Source organism: Anser anser (assembly GCF_964211835.1).
Source record: "Anser anser genome assembly, chromosome: 3".
Classification (NCBI taxonomy): domain Eukaryota; kingdom Metazoa; phylum Chordata; class Aves; order Anseriformes; family Anatidae; genus Anser; species Anser anser.
In genome coordinates, this window is record NC_139722.1 from 72,573,045 (window position 1) to 72,590,093 (window position 17,049).

The 17,049-nt window shown below is 49.8% G+C and overlaps 1 protein-coding gene and 1 long non-coding RNA gene across 4 annotated transcripts in view; one reads left to right on the forward strand and one right to left on the reverse strand.

Moving 5' to 3' along the window:
* Window positions 1–382: 382 nt before the first annotated feature.
* Window positions 383–6,972, reverse strand: LOC310897080. Its single transcript, XR_014582032.1, has 3 exons — window positions 6,348–6,972; window positions 5,366–6,237; window positions 383–2,634 (listed from the first exon to the last, which is right to left on the reverse strand). It is a non-coding gene; the product is annotated as an uncharacterized lncRNA (long non-coding RNA).
* A 100-nt stretch (window positions 6,973–7,072) lies between these two features.
* Window positions 7,073–17,049, forward strand: part of FNDC1 (fibronectin type III domain containing 1) — a 66,621-nt gene continuing 56,644 nt past the window's right edge. For all 3 annotated transcript variants that reach the window (XM_083830261.1, XM_083830262.1, XM_083830263.1), the window contains exon 1: window positions 7,073–7,259. In XM_083830261.1, the coding sequence (XP_083686387.1) occupies window positions 7,181–7,259 (79 nt within the window). In that variant the 5' untranslated portion in view covers window positions 7,073–7,180. The remainder of the gene's footprint in view (window positions 7,260–17,049) is intronic.

Genomic DNA, 17,049 nt, shown 5'->3' on the forward strand with positions numbered 1-17,049 from the left:
CAGCCCCAGCTGTGTCTGTAGGACACGCTGCCCTCCCAGATGTGGATCTGGTGGTGATGGCAACCGCACAGACAGGGAAACTTTCCTTAGTGATGAGTTGTAACAGCTGAACACCAACAGTGCTTGCTGGCGAGCACGTTAGCAGAAATACCCAGCTATTGTAGGGTGGTAGCTGGAGCTTGCTTTGAGGATCTGGCCTTCCTCATGGCCCTGGTGACAGAGAGGCTCATTCATGAAGAAATCAGGCCCACCCCGTCAATGTTTTGGGGGCTGGCTTATGCAACAGAAGCATTGTTTCCAGACTCCAGGCTGACACAAAGATTTAGGCAATCGGGCTCCATGGTGTGTGTCGGGGCGGGCTCTTTCTGAAGAGGAAGGGAAAGAACAACCATCTGAGTACTGCAGGAGACTTGTCTGCAGTGTGTGAAGAATTGGGGGTACTCTGGCTAAGTCCCATGTGCAAACATCATGTAAGTGGGAGTTGGTCAGGATCCCCCTTAAAACTAGTATTAAACATCCTGTGCTGTGCATGGGTTAGAGCATTCAATAGGTCTGACTTCTATTTTTTTCTTTATGTTCATCACATGTTTAGCAAGTTGCGAAGCTCTTCAGGAAATCTTGAATTGAAAATATATACAGCATCAGTGGTTTTTTTTGGGGGGGGTATTATGTTTTTGGGAAGATCTCTTACACTAGAAAGTTAATTTGTTCTTCTTGTCTATGTAATTAATTAAAAGTCATGTCTGGTCGGCACTTTTTGCAGTTATGTCTTTAAGATCCGCAACCACAAATAACTCCAAATGTTTTAATTCATTGTGAGTCACCCTGAAGCTTGAAAATCTTTTATCTTTCTTCTAGATGTCAGTAGATACACCCACAATTAATTCCAGGTATTAAATACCACAGGTTCAAAGCCTCCTAAGTCAGAAAATCACTATGTATGCTTTACTGTATTTTTAGGGGTTCTGTTACTGAGTGGTATTGTGACTTCAGTAATGTGACTGGCAGCAAATTCATGGGGTCATGCTGTGTAGCAACTGCAAGACTTAGTCTTGACTAGTGAGATGCCTCTCTGCCTTGTAACTGACAAAATCAAACACTAGTTAGAAATTCATTGCACTGGGTGCCTGCCAGAAAATGCAATGCAATGCAGTTTATTTGAATTCCAAGTGTTTTGAGTGGGATTGAAGCTGAAGTAAACAATATCCCTAAAAAAAACCACTGCAAGAGCAAAGCAGTTACAGTCATTAAGGAAAAAGTAACCCCAAGCCATTGATCAATTTTGGTGTTTTCTTGCCAAATAAAGAAACATAACAATAGCTTGCTTTTTTGACAGAAGGTCTTCAGAGGAGTGTGCTCTACTGCTGTAAAAAAATAGGTTTGCTTTTGTACTCCCGAGTTTCCAGGAAAATGATTTTTTTGGAGTGTGCCTATCACAGGTGGGCTTGTCGCTTGTTCCCTGATGGAGTGGAGGGGAACAGTTAAGGAAAATGAGCATTGGAAAATCTCTAAATCAGCAGAATTTATACGGGTCCTGCACACATTTATTTGAGTTAGGAGATAAATCCTCTGAGACTTTGATCACACAGTCCGTATGAGTACGGAGTTCGGACAGATGGAAAGAAAAATCCCCATGAGTACTCTATCTCCACTTGAGACTTTTCTTCAGAGTGGTGTCTTGATGTTACCACCAGCTGCAATGTGGAGGCACAAAAGCCATGCAGAAACTGCTGCTTTGAAACCCCATGTGCCTTTCCAGTTAAATGATCTTCTGTTGCGGAGGGCTCAGTACAGCAGGATGAGGCATTTTTTTCCTCTTTTAGCAGCAGCCACAATCATGTTTAATTTGGAAGAACCCACTGTAAGAGTGGCCAAGCTGACACGCTTTTTGTTAGACTGCTGCTTGCCAAGGTGAAGCTTTCAGGACTCAATACTTCTTTGTGCTGACTGCGAGCTTCAGCAGTTGAAAGGGTCTTGAATCTAGTTAGCCAAGTTTGCTTCTTTCATGGTGCCTGCCACTGAATTTCAAGTCAGTTAGTCTTTCTCCTGACAGCCCCCAGGATGTGAGCATTCATGTCCAGACATCACACTGGCAGAGGTCCCATATCTGTGTGCTCCAGGCAGTCAACGGCACCCAGGTTTGACAAACTTTAGGGCTTGCTGCATTTACCCACCTCACTTTTGATTGAGCTGTCAGTCCCAGAGCTATGCTCAGGTTTTGTGAAACTGTGCCAGAGCAAAGAGAACTTGTTCTTGAGGCTTTAAACATAAATTTTGCAAAGACTTTCAGAAGCAGAACTTGTATTCTGCTATTTTACTGCTGACTAGTTGCAGTGCTGAAAGGTGTCTGGTGAAATAGCAAAGATTACAACTCTATATGGTCGAATTACATCAACTCAATGTTATAAAGAAAATCGCCAGGAGATGAGGAATGAGGAATCATGTCATCATATTCTAACTATTCTGAAAATATCACATTTTAGAGTAATGCTGTGCTATCTCCATGTCCAAACACTCAAAGGGAAATGTTCATTCATTCTAGACACTGAAGTTGTTTAATGGAGAGGAGCCGTGATCTCCTTCTGCCACCCACTCTCGTCATGTTGGGTAATTAGTCTCTGTGTAGACAGAGTGCTGGAAGGAGAAGGAGAATCAGAGGTTGGAGGCAGCTGTAGCAATAACCAAGACATTCCTACTTAGGCAGGCTGATAAAAAAGCAAGAAAAATGACTGAATGAAACAATCTTAGAATAAATAGATGAATGTAATGAACTTCTGGAAATATTCTGAAGGCAGAGTTGTTATTTTAGACACATGACTGGAGTTTGGATCAGGCCTACAGGAATAACTAATTTTTCAGTTTCTATGTCAAAACAAAAAAATGGAATTTGTTCAGATCAGCTACAGAGACACACGTTTTTAATCTTTTTTTTCTCCCTGAAGTAAAAAGTCAAAAAAGAGCTGATGGAGACGCTCCGCTTGGTCCTAAGATGCTGCAGGAGTGTGAGGGGAGCGCCAGGGTAGAGCTGCAAGCCACCATGGCCCTTGGCTTGGCCTCTGCTGGGTGGCTCAGGCCTGCGACGCTCAGCGGGCAGGTGGCAGGCCAGCACCAGGTTCCTTCCCCGTCTGCCAGCACTCTCTGACCATAAACCCATTGTCCTGAATGAAGTTGTGGTCCTTCCCAGCTGCTGTGCCTGAGCTGCTCTGCTTCATATGTTCTGCTCAGCCTTCACCATTTTGCTGGGACACTGGGTGGCCCAGACGGAGGCCCCAGAAGCCATTTTGTCAGGGCTCGCACTCTGGACAAAGATGTGCCCACATGGCATGAGCAGGCAGCATCTACCAGGGGGACATGGGGACACCACAGGTGGTGCCATTTGGTGCCGCAGGGCTGGAAGCCAAGCTGCCTTGACATGGCTTTGTGTGAAGGAGGAGATGCCAAATGGAGCACGACAGAAGTAGCGACAAGCATTTTGATCCCAAGTCAAAATATCAGAATTTCTGTGAACAGAACGGCACGTGAAAGGTATAGTTTCAGACACAAAAAACTCAAAAAGCAAGAAATGCCAGCTCTAGGGCCACCTGAAAAACCTTAGCTGCTCCATGCCCATGTGCCCGCATTCTTGAATGACACAATTGCCTCTTCTTTCATCTCTGCCTAAATGAGCCTACTGGCTGGGCTCACAAGAAACCAGGCTGCGCTGACGTTCAGCTGGTAATTTCACTCAATTTGAACACTTAACTTTTCAGTTTCATCTGATGTTTTTTCATTTTAAAAGTATGTAGAAGCTGAATGGGCTGAATACCCCAAACAGCCTCAAGAACATGGGCCTGAACCATCTCATTATTAAAACAACCAAATTCTTTCTTCTGGTTTCAGTGGGAAAGTTATCAAAACATATAAATGGAAGTAATTAACGAATACATTAAAGACACTGTGCAGACAGACCCTGATCAACAGAAGAAAATACAAAGTTCAGCAAATAAATTATTGACTACTAGTGAATTGCTCGTACAAGTACATATTCTACATTGTCTTCTTTTTCAGCATTCTAATAAAAAATGAGCATAAAGTACATTTTATGTGAGGCAGCTGTCTGTGCTTCTACCACCTGTGCATACACTAATGCTGAAAGAGGACAACCTGCAAGGAAGGGGGTGGTTAACAGGAGTTTTATGTGACTAGAAGGTATTACCTGGCTCTCTTTCAGCCTCTTTTTCTCTCTGCTACTGGTCTCCAACAGAATTGTATGCTTCAACTCAAAAGCATTACATGATTACTGTTTAATTTTCCATTAATCTTGAAGTGATATAGGTGCTTTGGCTTATACGTATAAGTAATCCTTGTACTTTTTGCAGGTTTAAACTGATGGAAAATGTTTGCCGGACAAGGGTCTTAAATCTTTTAAACAATGTTGTGATGAGTGATGAACACCGTTAGCATAAGTGTTCAGAAACTCCTTTAGCAGCATTTAATGCAGCAGTCTTACTTTCTCATGCATAAGTAAGGGAAATGTCACTGTAATTTAGTGAAAGGCTGCTGTGTTTTCACTTGGATCTGAAGCTGAGATTGCAGCCTGTGTGGAAGCCAGCTCTCTTAGACAGTTGCCACAAGTCAGCAGCAGCAGATGTGGCTTTAGCTGCTGGGTGCTGAACCATCCCTGTGCCACAGCTCATGCTGCCACATCCATACCTATACTGATGCTGGGGCTGAAGCCTGCTTGGTTGCGTCCATGTCCATGATCTGGGCTGCACAGGAAATAAACTCACTGTCCAGAACCCTTGAAGTTTCCTATAAATATCTGGGCAATATTCAGAATATACTCATATTCTTCTTTTACATGCCTTTGTCTGTCTTTCTCTTCTATTTATAAACTGGTGGGATTACCATTCATATCACAGAGACTGTAGCTATTTTTCTTTTGCATTGATGACAAATATTCTGGAAGTCAAGAGTGAAGAGTTTTGATTGCCAAAAGCTGTTTCATTAGCTGGTATAATTAGCAGAGTGCAAAAAAGGATCAAAGGAGATGAGGCAAGAAGCTCTGCGAGACTCTGCCAGCTAAGGATCTGCTCCAGTGAGTTTTTTGGAAAGCCAGAAAGCAAGCTGCTAATGTGCTGCGACTTATCTGCTCTGGGGCTTTCAGCATACAGTGATTATTTACCTGGCCACATATGGCTTGAAAGACAAGCATTTGCATAAGCAAAAGAGTAAGAATCGGCAATCCCAAATATCCCTTGTCTTGGTTTGGGCTGCAAGTTAATCCTAGTTGTTAAGCTAATGTCAATTCAGCTAATGGATAATTACAGAAAACACCTTTACAGAAAAAAAATAAAAATAAATAAAAGAATAAACTTCACATTACCATAAAAACAAGTCCATACTCATCGAAACTTGGTGTCCTCCTTGATTCATGAGTTATTCACATTCTTGATGGAATTCTGCCTTTCATGTGAGAAACCTCTCAGGTGCACAGCACATACAGGTGAGCAGGCTGGGCAGTTTCACCCAGGTGGATGGCTGCTCTCCTGCATATCTCAATCCTCTGTCTCTGCTGGATGCACTTGCACCAGGTGGGCAGTGTGGAAACACTGAAGAGAAATACAAAGATTTTCAGTGGGTGGGTGCTTGAGGGGGTTTCTGAGGCTGTGCCTCCTGCCTTGCCAGGCACTGAGCATCACATTTGTTCTTAAGGGCAAGGACAGATGTTCCTTTCAGAGTACTGGCTGAGCCTTCTTGTCCAATATCTGCACCCTCTGCAATTCCCAAACGATCATCCTGTCCAACAACAACTTCCTCACCAATAAAGGCTCTTGCTGCAGATTTTAGGCAGAATTTGGTCTTCTGTGGTGCTGATGATCCCAAACTCTAATAGATCTTTTACTCAGTTATATTTGCTAAAAATTTGGACCCAAACATTCAGATTCCTCTCTTGTTTTTTTGTTTCCCCAGTTTCCACGTCTTGCTAGAGGAGTTTACCTTCTCCCAGGAACAGCTGGTGCCCCTGTGAGAACTCTGTATGTAGTCAGTGTTCAAGTCAGTCCCTGATTCATAACGCAGAAAAGGCCTTTAAACTTAGCAGTCTGGGTGCAGGTGGCATTTAACACACGAGGTTGGCTGCATTCAGGTACCCCTCTGCCTCTCAGGAAGGGGATAATTGAAGCCAAGGGAACTGGGGACTAACGGAGCAGTGATGCTCAGGCACCAGGGGCATCATTCAGAGCAATGAGTTGAGCACTGAAAAGCAAGAAGAGGAGAAAGCGACCAGAGTTGCTCCGTCTGACGCTGAGCCAAGCGGCTGCACCAGCCAGCAACATATTGAATGGGTGGTATCACACATGTCTTACCTCTAGCAGTCTGAAACCTTGTCATTTAGAGACTCGCTCTTTTGGTACTCTGCTTGGTTTTTAAAAGCCTCTCATGGTCCATAGCGGTCAGGTTCTGCAGGAAATATTCCAGGACTGGTGTAAGAGGGTTTTCTGGAGGCTCCCACAGCTAAGGGATGGGACCAGACGGGGACTGGACTGGTGCCCTTTGCTTGTCAGCACTGGTGTACCTATGCTGCCACACAGTTTGGGTCCTGAGTTCAGCTTTGGGCTGCAGCACCCACCTTGTGCACGGCCCTTCTGGAGCGCAGCGGCTGCCTTGCACTGAAACAGGACCCAGGTGCCCCCCCAGCCCGCATGGATGCGCGGGCACCAGGTTCGTCTCCCGGTGCCCCGCGGAGCCCTCCAACACCACCCCACTGTAACACCACCAGGGTAGGCAGCCCGCAACGTTTTGCTATTAAAACGCCATCCGTCCAGCCAGCGAGCGCTGCCTTCACCTCAGGCGGCAGGGCAGGAGCCCCGGAGCAGGTGCGCCGGGCAGCAGAGGTGCAGGCCGAGCACCGACGCGAGCCCGATCCCCGGCACCTGCGGCGGGCAGCGCTGCCCGCAGGGACGCGGCGGGTCCGGGCAGGTGCTCGGGGACCGGCACCGGGGCTGCGGCCGGGGGCGGGCCGGGGCCGGGGCCGTCGGGGGGCGGAGGGCAGGCGGCCGCCTCCGCGGGGCCGCCCCGCTGCAGTGTCCCGGCAGCCCGGGAGGAGGAGACGGCGGGGCGCGCAGCGAGCAGCGGGGCAGCCCCGCGGAGACGAACGGCGGGCGGGCGGCAGCTCCGCGCCCCGCCGCTCCCCGGCCCCATGGCGGCGCCCCCCGCCGCCCCGCCGCCGCTCCCGCTGCTGCTGCTGCTGCTCGCCGCCCTGCTGCCCGCCGCCCCAGGTAGGCTGCAGCCCCCCCTCCCCCCCCGGGGATGGGGGAGCGGGGATGGGGACCCGCTGCCGCTCGGAGGTGCGCTGGGGGCGGTGGAGGGGGGGTCTCCCCTCGTGCTTCCAGCCCCGGCGGTGCCCGCTGTTGTGGGGCCGGGTGAGGAGCCCCGCTGACCGGGCTGAGCCCCGCTGACAGGCGGTGGGCGCGCAGCGGGGTCCCCCCGCTCCCCCGCCCCGCCGTCCGAGCCCCTCGGGTCGCTCGCTCCAGGAGCACGAGCGAGGCTGGGGCTGCTGTCAGGATTCCCCCGGCTCTCCGAGTCCGATTTAAGCCGCTCTCGAGGTGGGGTCCGGGTGTGTGACGGCAGGTCTTCCCCGTCCCTTCCAGGGGCGAAGCGAGCAGCCGGGCCGGTGAAGCCCCTGGGGCGCTGCTCGCACCGCAGGCGATGCCGAGCCCCGGAGCTGCCTCAGCCTGTGCCCACGGGGCACGGCTGGCGGCAGGGTGCAGGGGGACACAGCGGGGGTGTTCCAGCACCAGACGTTCGCCGCAGGGTCACGGTGACCGGGGCGGTATGGGGACACCCGCCCCCAGCTCCAGATGTGGTGTCCGCAGAGGAGCCGGTGAAGGCTGGCAGCATCTCGCCCCCGGCAGCTCTGGGCCAGGTGGCGGAGCCCGGGACGTGGCATCACCCACACCAGCTGAACGGACTGGGAGCGTCTGTTCGACCCGCACCAAGGGAAGGAAGGGTCCTTGCAGCAGGTTTGCAGACCTTGCACAGCCTCTGTCTGTGGGGCGCCTGGCTCGCGGGGCGCACGGCTGCAGTTTGCAGGATGCTGAGCACAGAGGGGCTTTGCTGGCGGGTGCCCCTATATCCAGGGTTGTCTACTTTCTGTGTCATGTGCTGTGCCCGTCCAAGATAAGCCTGGGATTGCTTCCCTGGGAGCGGGTTTGTAGTAGCACTGCTTCGTGATGTTGGGAGATGGATGGGGAATGGGATCGGCTGTCCCTGGGGCTGCCATCTGGGGAGCCGGAGAAGGAGGGAAGGGAGCAGGGGAGGTGGTGTGCTGACGGCGTGGGCAGCGTCCGCGAGAAACATCATAGCCTGTGAGGGAAAGGGGTTAGCTGTTGAACACGGGCAGGCTTTTGCTTGTCTGACTGTAATGCCTGAAGTGATTCTAGGGGAGGCTGAAACTTTGCTGAAACTTTTGGATGGAACATCCACACAGTCTGTCTTCGTTTGCAGTCACACACCAGTGTGCTGTAACGCCAAGCCGATTCCTGAGCAAACACAAATGTCTTGGCATGGTGCTGCGTAAAGTGCTGCGTGCCTCCCGCTGCAGACCTCCAGAGCACACCAAAACCTGCAGGAGGGGATTGCTGGGCTGCTGGCCCCAGGGCAGCTGTGTAGGACATGGGTGCAGGCTGCACGGCTGCTCCTTGTCCCTGGTGGTGTGCAGGCTATGCACCACTCTCCTCCTGTCTGGAGAGCAAACTGTGCCCTGAACAAGTGCAGCCTCAGACAGGAGGGCTGGTGGGTCCTTTCCCGCAGGGTAAAACCCACTGCTGGGTGCCTTTGCTTCCCTTGGCCCTGCTCTCACATCTTTTAGCTGCATTCTCAATGATCCCTGCCTGTTCTCCTTTTCTCGCCTTGCTAGCCTCCGGGCTGTTGAGGTGACCTGTCCCAAATTCACTCGGCAATTTGGAGCCTTTGCCAGAGCTCCCTGTCCCTCCCTGGGGGACAGGGACTGCCTTGGCTCAGCAGAGGGGACTGCGACAAAGGAAGGGGAAGAACCCTGCTTTTTTTTCTGTGGAAAGAAAGAAAAAAGATTTCCCCCTTCGAGGTCTGGCTTTGGACTGGTGCGATAATTGACTGTGCTTCTGTTCATCAAAATAGAAAGTCGGTGTGGAGCCTGAGCCCAGGCTTGCTGTGGGCAGGCTCTCGGGCCAAGGAAGCGACAGAAAAGGGTGTTGTGCTGGAGCCAGGTTGGGGGGAGATCCTGTCTGTGCACTGCCAAGAGAGATTTTTTGTTGCCTGCTGCCAGATCCTGCATGTGGAAGGACGTCGAGCACACACTGACAGGCAGCTGATGGAAAGCTGTCCTCCTGTAGAAGCTCTCCTTGGTTGCCTTTGTACACAGAGTATTCAAGCACCATCAGATGGGGAAATCTGGGAGGGAATTAAGTAGAGGCTGGGCTCAGACTGAGAGACTTGCTGACAGGAGATCCAGCTCTCATTTTCCCTCCTTGTCCAGACTGCGTGACATAAACAGAGAAAGCCGTGGGGTCTCCAAGGGAACTTTCCACTTTATTTAGCTCTAAGGAACGTATCTTCTCAGTTATTTAGGACAATGCTGTAATGCTCTTAACTGTATAGCTCTGTACCAGTCTCTGGGTGTGTCAGAGGTATGAAAGCCCTTGTGCTGTCCAAGTCTGTAGTTCCAGCTCTTCAGACAGCACGCGGACCAAGGTTGGCTTGGACATATGGTTAAGAAGATGCTTTCAGAAACTAGAGAAGGAAAATACAGGGCGGGCTGGATAGATCATGGAGCAGAAAAAGAAAATGAAAAGGAAAAGGAAAAAGGAAAAGCAAAAAGGAAAAGGAAAGGGAAAAGAAAAGGAAAAAGACATGGCATGCATTTTCTGTGCCTGCAGAGGGAATGGGATCTTGTCTGTATGACCCAGTGCCTTGAGTGAGCATTCATGTGCCCCAAAACTATAGCTCCCCCCTTGGACACATGCAGTGCCTAAGTGACGTTGACGTTTCTCATGCAGGACACTGAACGGTAGATGTGGCTTCTCAGTCTCCAGATACCTGGGGCAGGACTTCACGTTTCCTCCAAGTGGCATGTAGCTGTCTGCAGGTGCTCTGTTGTCTTCAGACCAATGAAGCGAAGCAGCGTTTTCACCAGGCTCGATTTCTGGTGCTCTTCTAGAGCTTGTGTGTTCTGCAGCTGGCAGCTGGGTCCCTGTGTCACCCAGCTCTCCCCATCGCAGGGGGAGCGCTCAGGAGTGTGGCTCAGGTGGCACTGGGATGGGCTGCCATCAGGTGTTGTGGTTCTTAAGCTTATGCTGGTGTGGGTCAGGTGTAGCTAGGAGTCCCGCTGTCCTCCCTGACAGGACCCTTTTCCTCACCAAGCCATGCTTGGAAGCCAGTGTGTGATGCCAAATGCTCACAAACCTGCAGCCAAACCAGCGCCTTCTTTTTCCTGGCTTTGAAATCTCGGGATGCACTTACCCTGCTTGAGCCACCTGTCTCTGTCAGTCACTCTTCCTGGCTCCCCCTCGCCCGCCCAAGCAAACCATCCATACCAGGATGACGATGACCTCCCACTTTGTGCCGACTCCTGCCGGGTGTGTGGAGGGCGAGCCGATGGTTGCTGCAGCTCCCGCAGACCACTGAGGCACGGAGCAGGTGAAGCGGCCACTTCTCCACTGGGAATGGTGCAGGTGTTTGGTTTCCCCCCTGTTCGTGCAGCTCGGCGCTGCTTTCTCCCAGCGCTGCATGCAAACCGTGCTCCAGTGCAGCCTTGAGAGGGCACTCGCAGCACTGCGGACACAGCATGGGGCCGGCTCCCTTCGGCAGGTACCAGCCCAGATCCCTCCCGGCACATCCCCGCTTGTCTTCTCCATTGTGCAGCGCTGGGAGGCAGCGGCTGTTTCGCTGCCGTGTCGGGCTACCAAAGTGCCTTTCTTCCTTCGAGTGCAGTTGAAGCTCGGTTTGCTCGGAGCAGGGAGGGCTTTGGGGCCAGCTGTCTGTATTTTGGCTACGTCTGTGCTGTAGCTTCCGAGGAGAAGCGTGGTTCAAGTGTTCAGGGCAGTAAGGGAGCGACTGAAGGAACGGGAGGTGGCCTGGATGGTTCTCTGCTGTGCATGAGCAATACAAAGCCTTTGAACTCAGGTTTACGCTTTCATATATATTTGCTATATTTTGCTTGTTCTGATGCACGGTTGGATCCAAAAGCCCACAGTCTGTGTTGAATGTTCACAGACTGCAGTGCCAAAATAAGCACTGCCAGGTTCAAGACAGCGGCTTAAAAAGCCCAAGATTTAAAAAATGAGAAGGGCTGAGATGTTTTGCTGTGCTGTCTGTTCTCTGGGACATTCATTCCTAAGCTTTCCTCCGTGCCCCGGACATCTAGGGATCCGTAGGGCCGGGATGGTTTGGCCTGCATCCCCACTGCCCACCCCTTCTCCAAAGGGGCATTTACACCAGTGAGGGGTTTTGGGGGCAGACTGCGTGTCTGGCTGGCTGGGCTCCTGAAGCTCTGATCCCGGCTCCCAGATTTATTCCTAGCTGCTGGCACTGGCAGCGCCTGTCGGCAGCACCTCCTTAGTAGGATTCATTTCCTCTGGGGATGCACAGGCACCTGGAAAGTGTCAGGTTTCCCTGGTAAACTTGAGAGAAGCCTGTAATGAAAAGGAGCCGCGGACCACACGCTTGAGCGCTTAACTGCTATGCTGGTAACAGAGTTAACAAGGGCAACATCAAAGGGGGTTTTCACGGTGCCTCCTCCTTGCGTGGTCTTGGCCAGCGTGGCGATAGGAGAGGTTGTGCTGACAGCTGCCGTGTCTCCTGTCACCAGCGGGACCTGAGTGGGCATCTCCCTGCCCTCCACCGCCTCCATGCCCTCCACCTCCTCCATGCTGGGGGGTCCTTTTCTCTGGTACGCCCCTCTCTTTGGACCTCTCCGCCCGTGTCCTTCTCTCCCAAGGCAGGCAGCTGCTGGCTTTCTGACATACACAGCTCGACCGACTCTGATTCCTCTTCCCTGACTTCTTAGGTCTGCTCTCTGGGATATAACACGGGGCCTTCTCTCCTCTACCCCTCAGAGGTTCTGCAAGCGTGTGCTCAGGCTTAAGCGCGTTTCATACTGTTCACAACAATGCGTGGGGCAGTGCCGTGGCTTGCTTTGGGGATAATAACCGTGTCAGTGGCTAGGGTTCTCCAGCGTTTATGTAGCAGCAGCAGGACATAAACAGCTACCACAAATGAAGGGAAATGGTCCGTAAAATTCAGAGCCTGTGGGATGCCTGTTGGCCCTCTTTTTTCCTGGATTTCCTGGTTCTCCAAGTCTTTGTGCCAAAGGAACCTAAGCAACCTTCAGTGTCTCTGAAATCAGTCTGTATATGTGGCTCCATTTCACTGCAGGGCTTATGTTTGGCAGAGTTGGTCTGCATTTGGAGCAGATAGCCCTAAGTAGTGGAGAAATGAAGCGAGGTGAAAGAATGACATCAGTCATGTATAAATTATATCCTAAACAGAGAACTTTTCCTAAACTAAAGAAATATTATTAGTTACATCAGAAGAAATACCAAAACTGTGTTATAAGGAAGTCACTCCAAGCTTCTCCTTGCTCTGGAAGAAAGCCTAAAAGGTGCATCCAAACCAAACTACGTACCTGTTAGAATGTGGTTGGGAGAAGTGCACATTTTACACCACTACTCTTTGAGGAGTAACTTGATCATCAAATCTACTCTTCATTAAACAGAGAAAATTACCCTTTGAGGACTGTGGAGTGTGTTCCTCTCTCCTTGTTCCAGCACAGCTATTTCACTCTTACTCAGTCATCAAGTCCTTTTGGGCATCTCACGTCAGTCCCTGTTCCAGCAAATCTTTCCGACTGTTGTATTCTTTTGGCGTTAAACTGATTATTTTTCCACTGGAGGAGTCAGTCCTTCTTAATATATATGTCTTCTGTAAAGTAAGAGGCAACTCTTCAAATGGTTATTTGTCGTCATGTTTACTACATACTTGGCTGCAGTGTTTTTGGCTGAAATTCTTTTTCGGAAGAAAGGGCAGAATTCCTGGAGCTGGAATGTTCGTTTTCCCATTCGTTTATCTCAAAAAGGGAGGGAAAAAAAAAAAGACAAACATAAGAGAAAGTGAATTGGCCACATAATTTCTCCGGGTATTCTGTAACGAAGTGCTTCATCACTTTGGACAGACAGATGGAGGGCCAGTTTTAGATGCTGCTGTTCCTGCTGGATAGTGTCTTGCTTCACGTGGCAGCCCCCCTGAAATACAACACAGTGCCAGAAACAGGCCCTGCGCGAACAACCAAGCTGAGCTTTCACATAGTCTAAATGTCTTTCCCTTTTGTCACCTTTTGAAGCTATGCCGAGTTTGGTGACATAATGGTGCGGCTTTTAGCGCTGGATCCTTTGCAGATGGCCCCTCGGCTCATGCACAGAGGGGCTGTAGCAGCTTGAAGCTGGCTTGGCAGAGGGCTTGCAGCACTTTGCAGGAGTAGGTGCTCTGGGTTTTGTGTTCGCAGTGCTGTGATCTGTGTCAGCCAAGCTTTGCATCAACTTCTCTCATAGCTGTGTCCTCAGCTTGATGTTTCTGGTCTCCCAAAGTAAATGTATTATAAACAATTTAAGAGCGAATGGCAGTGATAGAAAGACTCCATCTGGCTCGGCTGGACTGGGACTTTAATGTGATTTTGAGTTGCATGTGTTTTTAATACACATATTTGGTACGTGTCTGAGGTCTTATTACTGGGGAGGTGGGCTGGGGATCAGAAGACACGGTTCCATTTGTAGTCAGAGGCAAACTTCCAGTGACATCTCACCTTTCCTCAGCTCCATTTCCCCTGTTGTAAAGGCATTCTGAATGCTTTTTCCACACTGGTGCCTGAGTACTGCCCAGCCTAAGCCACTGGTCTCTTCCACTTGAGGCTCTCCCTGTCCTCTGAGGGCAGCTGTACTGTACAGAGGTATGTTGCAGGAGGATAAATTCAGCTCAGTGGTCAGGTCGTGTTTCTCTGGTCAAAGACGGAGCACAGATTTGGGGAGCCTGAAAATGCAAAGAGTAGCCCAGCCCTCCTGCTTTCTAGTCCTCCCAGTCAGTGAACTTCAGGGTCAGCTTGGGACTGTTTAGGAAGTGATTCTTAGTTCCTGCTTTTTGTTGACTTAATTTGTTTAATTTGTGAGTGAAATGATTTACAGTTGATCTAGATACTTTCTGTGCTGTAGGTTCTAGGATTCTAGGGGCATCTGCCCCTGGAAGTGTCTAGTGCACACAGGCACAGGAGAAGTAGGTCAGTTCCCCCAGGAAAGCACAGAAAATGAAACGCAACAGAAAAATAAGCTCTTCTGTGAGTGCACAGCTACAGCAATGAAAACCTAGAAAGTGTGAACTCGAAACAGCGGTGTTAGCGAGCCAAATATTCTTGTGAGACGTGTGAGACGATGTAGCGTTTTGCTCGCGATGCGGTGACCGCCACGGCAGGCTCTGGGCTCCTGCTGTTCGCTGCTCTTGGCTGCCACCGCTCCAGGCAGTGCTGCCAGAGCCCAGGCGCCTGCTCCAGGCCGCTGCCGGGCCCTACACTCAGCAGGCATGGCCAGTGCCCTGGTGACAGCCCTTCTGGAGTAGCATGGCAGCCATTTACTGCCACCAGATGCCCAAGACCACGCGATGGCCTGAGCCACCCTACAGGAGTTCAGGCCCAGCCCGAGAAGTGCCATGCCCTTAGTTGTGCTGGCTGCTGAGTGCCAGACAAATCTGTAAATGTGCTCGTTTTCCTCTGTAAAACCAGGTGTTTAGATCGCTCTCAGGGAGGGAAGCTGAGGGGTATGGGACACTGCGGGGTCCTGCTCACGTTTGGGACCACACCGTGCAGGCCGGGCTAGAAACCTGCAGCTGATGTTGCGAGGTCTAAATGGGAATGAGAGAGAAATCTTGGAGGGGTGGAAATGGACTTCAGACCGCCTCTTTGGCAAAGTTAAAAGAGAAATGGCTTTGTATTTGTTTATGCCTTTCCTTGGGGTGGTAACAAGTATTTTGGGGTGGTTGTGTTAAAGGGAGTCTCGTTGGCCTGTGTTCAGAGAGCGTAGTGGGGAAGCAGGAAGACAGTTGCTAACTTAGGGTGTATGATGGATATGGGTGGCCTGGGCAAGACCATGTGGTAGTCTGAGCATGTTAAGGTCTCAGGATAGTGGGAGATCTGTGTGATTTTAAGAATATACATACTTTGAGAACTGGCACCATGGAGAAACAGCCTTAGTGGGAGCACTTAAGGGCACTTGTCATGTTCAGGTGTAAGACTTTTTTTTTTTTTTTTCCACAAAAAAATGTTTGGCATTGGCACTAACATTTGCATTCTGGTAGCTTTTGTAATGCTGTCTCTCTTTTTATTTAGTAATTTTCTCCTTCAGGACTCCTGGTTGTCATTTCCTGGAGTTGCTTATGATTAGATGGATTTAGATTAGTTTGGGATTACTTGTCTGCCAGAGCAGAGAATATCCTGGCTGTGAGGATGGCTCTGGGCTGGGCTTCCAACAGGGCTTTGTGTTAAAAAGGCTGGCAATATCTTTGGCTGCCGGCAGACAACACTTTCCATTGTGCACACACACATCTCCTTGATACGCAGCCATATACAAACCGCGGGCTTGCTTCTGGGCATCCAGAAGTAAGGATGTCAGTGCAATGGAGAGAGCTGAAGTGAGAGCTCAGATGATTGAAGGACACCAGATTCTGATGGGGGCAAGCATCCAAGTAGCTGCTGAGTTAGTATGGTCCTTCTGAAAGAAGGGTTGCTTTAGGAGGAGGGTGATTCATTTTAGCATGTTGCTACTACTCAACCTGCTGCTTTCCTTGGAGAGAAGGAATATTTTTCCTAAGACTGGAGGCTGCGGAACAAGCTGCTTATAATTGCAATAAGGATGGCAGAAACAGACCCCAATCAAAACGTAAGAGCCTCCATGAAAGCAGCAATAAGGTTTGCAAGATTTTTGGCAATGACAAAGGACCTATTTGGTTCTTACAGCAAGAGAGGCCTCCTGAAAATATGTAACTTGAGATGCTTGTGCTGTATAAATATTTTTGGGCTTTATGTATTTATTTTAACTTCTATTTCTACAAGCATTCCCTGTAAAAATGGAGAGAGCAAATATTAGAACTTTGAAATGTCTGCAGGAGCTTTTGAGTATTTGGGGGTATCTTTGTATGGAAGGAAATCACTGTGTTTCAGGAAGCTTTGTTACTTTAATGGAATGTTTTTGCTTCTGAATGGTAGCAGATGGCCAACCCAGAATACGGTAGCAAATTGCTTAAGCTACTTGTAGAGCAGCACAAACTTCTTTGCCTTGCCAGTAGTGACCAGCCTTGGTTAGAGGGACCAAAGCTAGGGCTTTGTCTTTGCTGTCACTGCAGGGCTGCTGCCCCAGCGTTGGCCATACAGAACATCTAGATTCAGGCTGCCCGTAACAAAGCTGAAAACATCTACTTGCATGATGTGCCGGTCTAGTCAAAGCCCTGTGGTGGTAGAAGACATTCCTGTCATGGAAATAAGGGCTGATTTTCAGCAGGAGCTCATTATAGGAACTGGCCAGTGCTGGTGAAGGGATGTTTAGAGCTCACAAGCAGCAGGCAATGCCAGGTGGGTGCTTTGGTATTTGAACACTTCACTGCCTCTGAACTGCACTGGTGCCAGCCTGGTGTCAGAGGTCACCTAGCAGCACCTGGGGAGCAATCTCAGGCTGTGCTCTTCTGAGCTGAGTTTCAAGAGCTGCTTTTCAAGGTGAAGTCTCTGTGCCTCATATTTTCCCTTACTTCATGCAGTTGGTACCTAGCACAAGGACGGTCCCATTCCTGTGGGCTCTGTTTTGCGCTGGCACAGGTAGCAAATGCAAGAGAAAGCTTTTTGGACTCTCAGGCTGGGAATTGGCTTTAAAGCTCTACGCCATTGATCGTCTCTCTCTTTTTTTTTTTAATAAAAAAAAAAATCCAACTCTCAAAACCAAATGGATTGACTTGGATTTACATTCCACTGATACCAAATTTGTTGGTACAAATAACAATGAT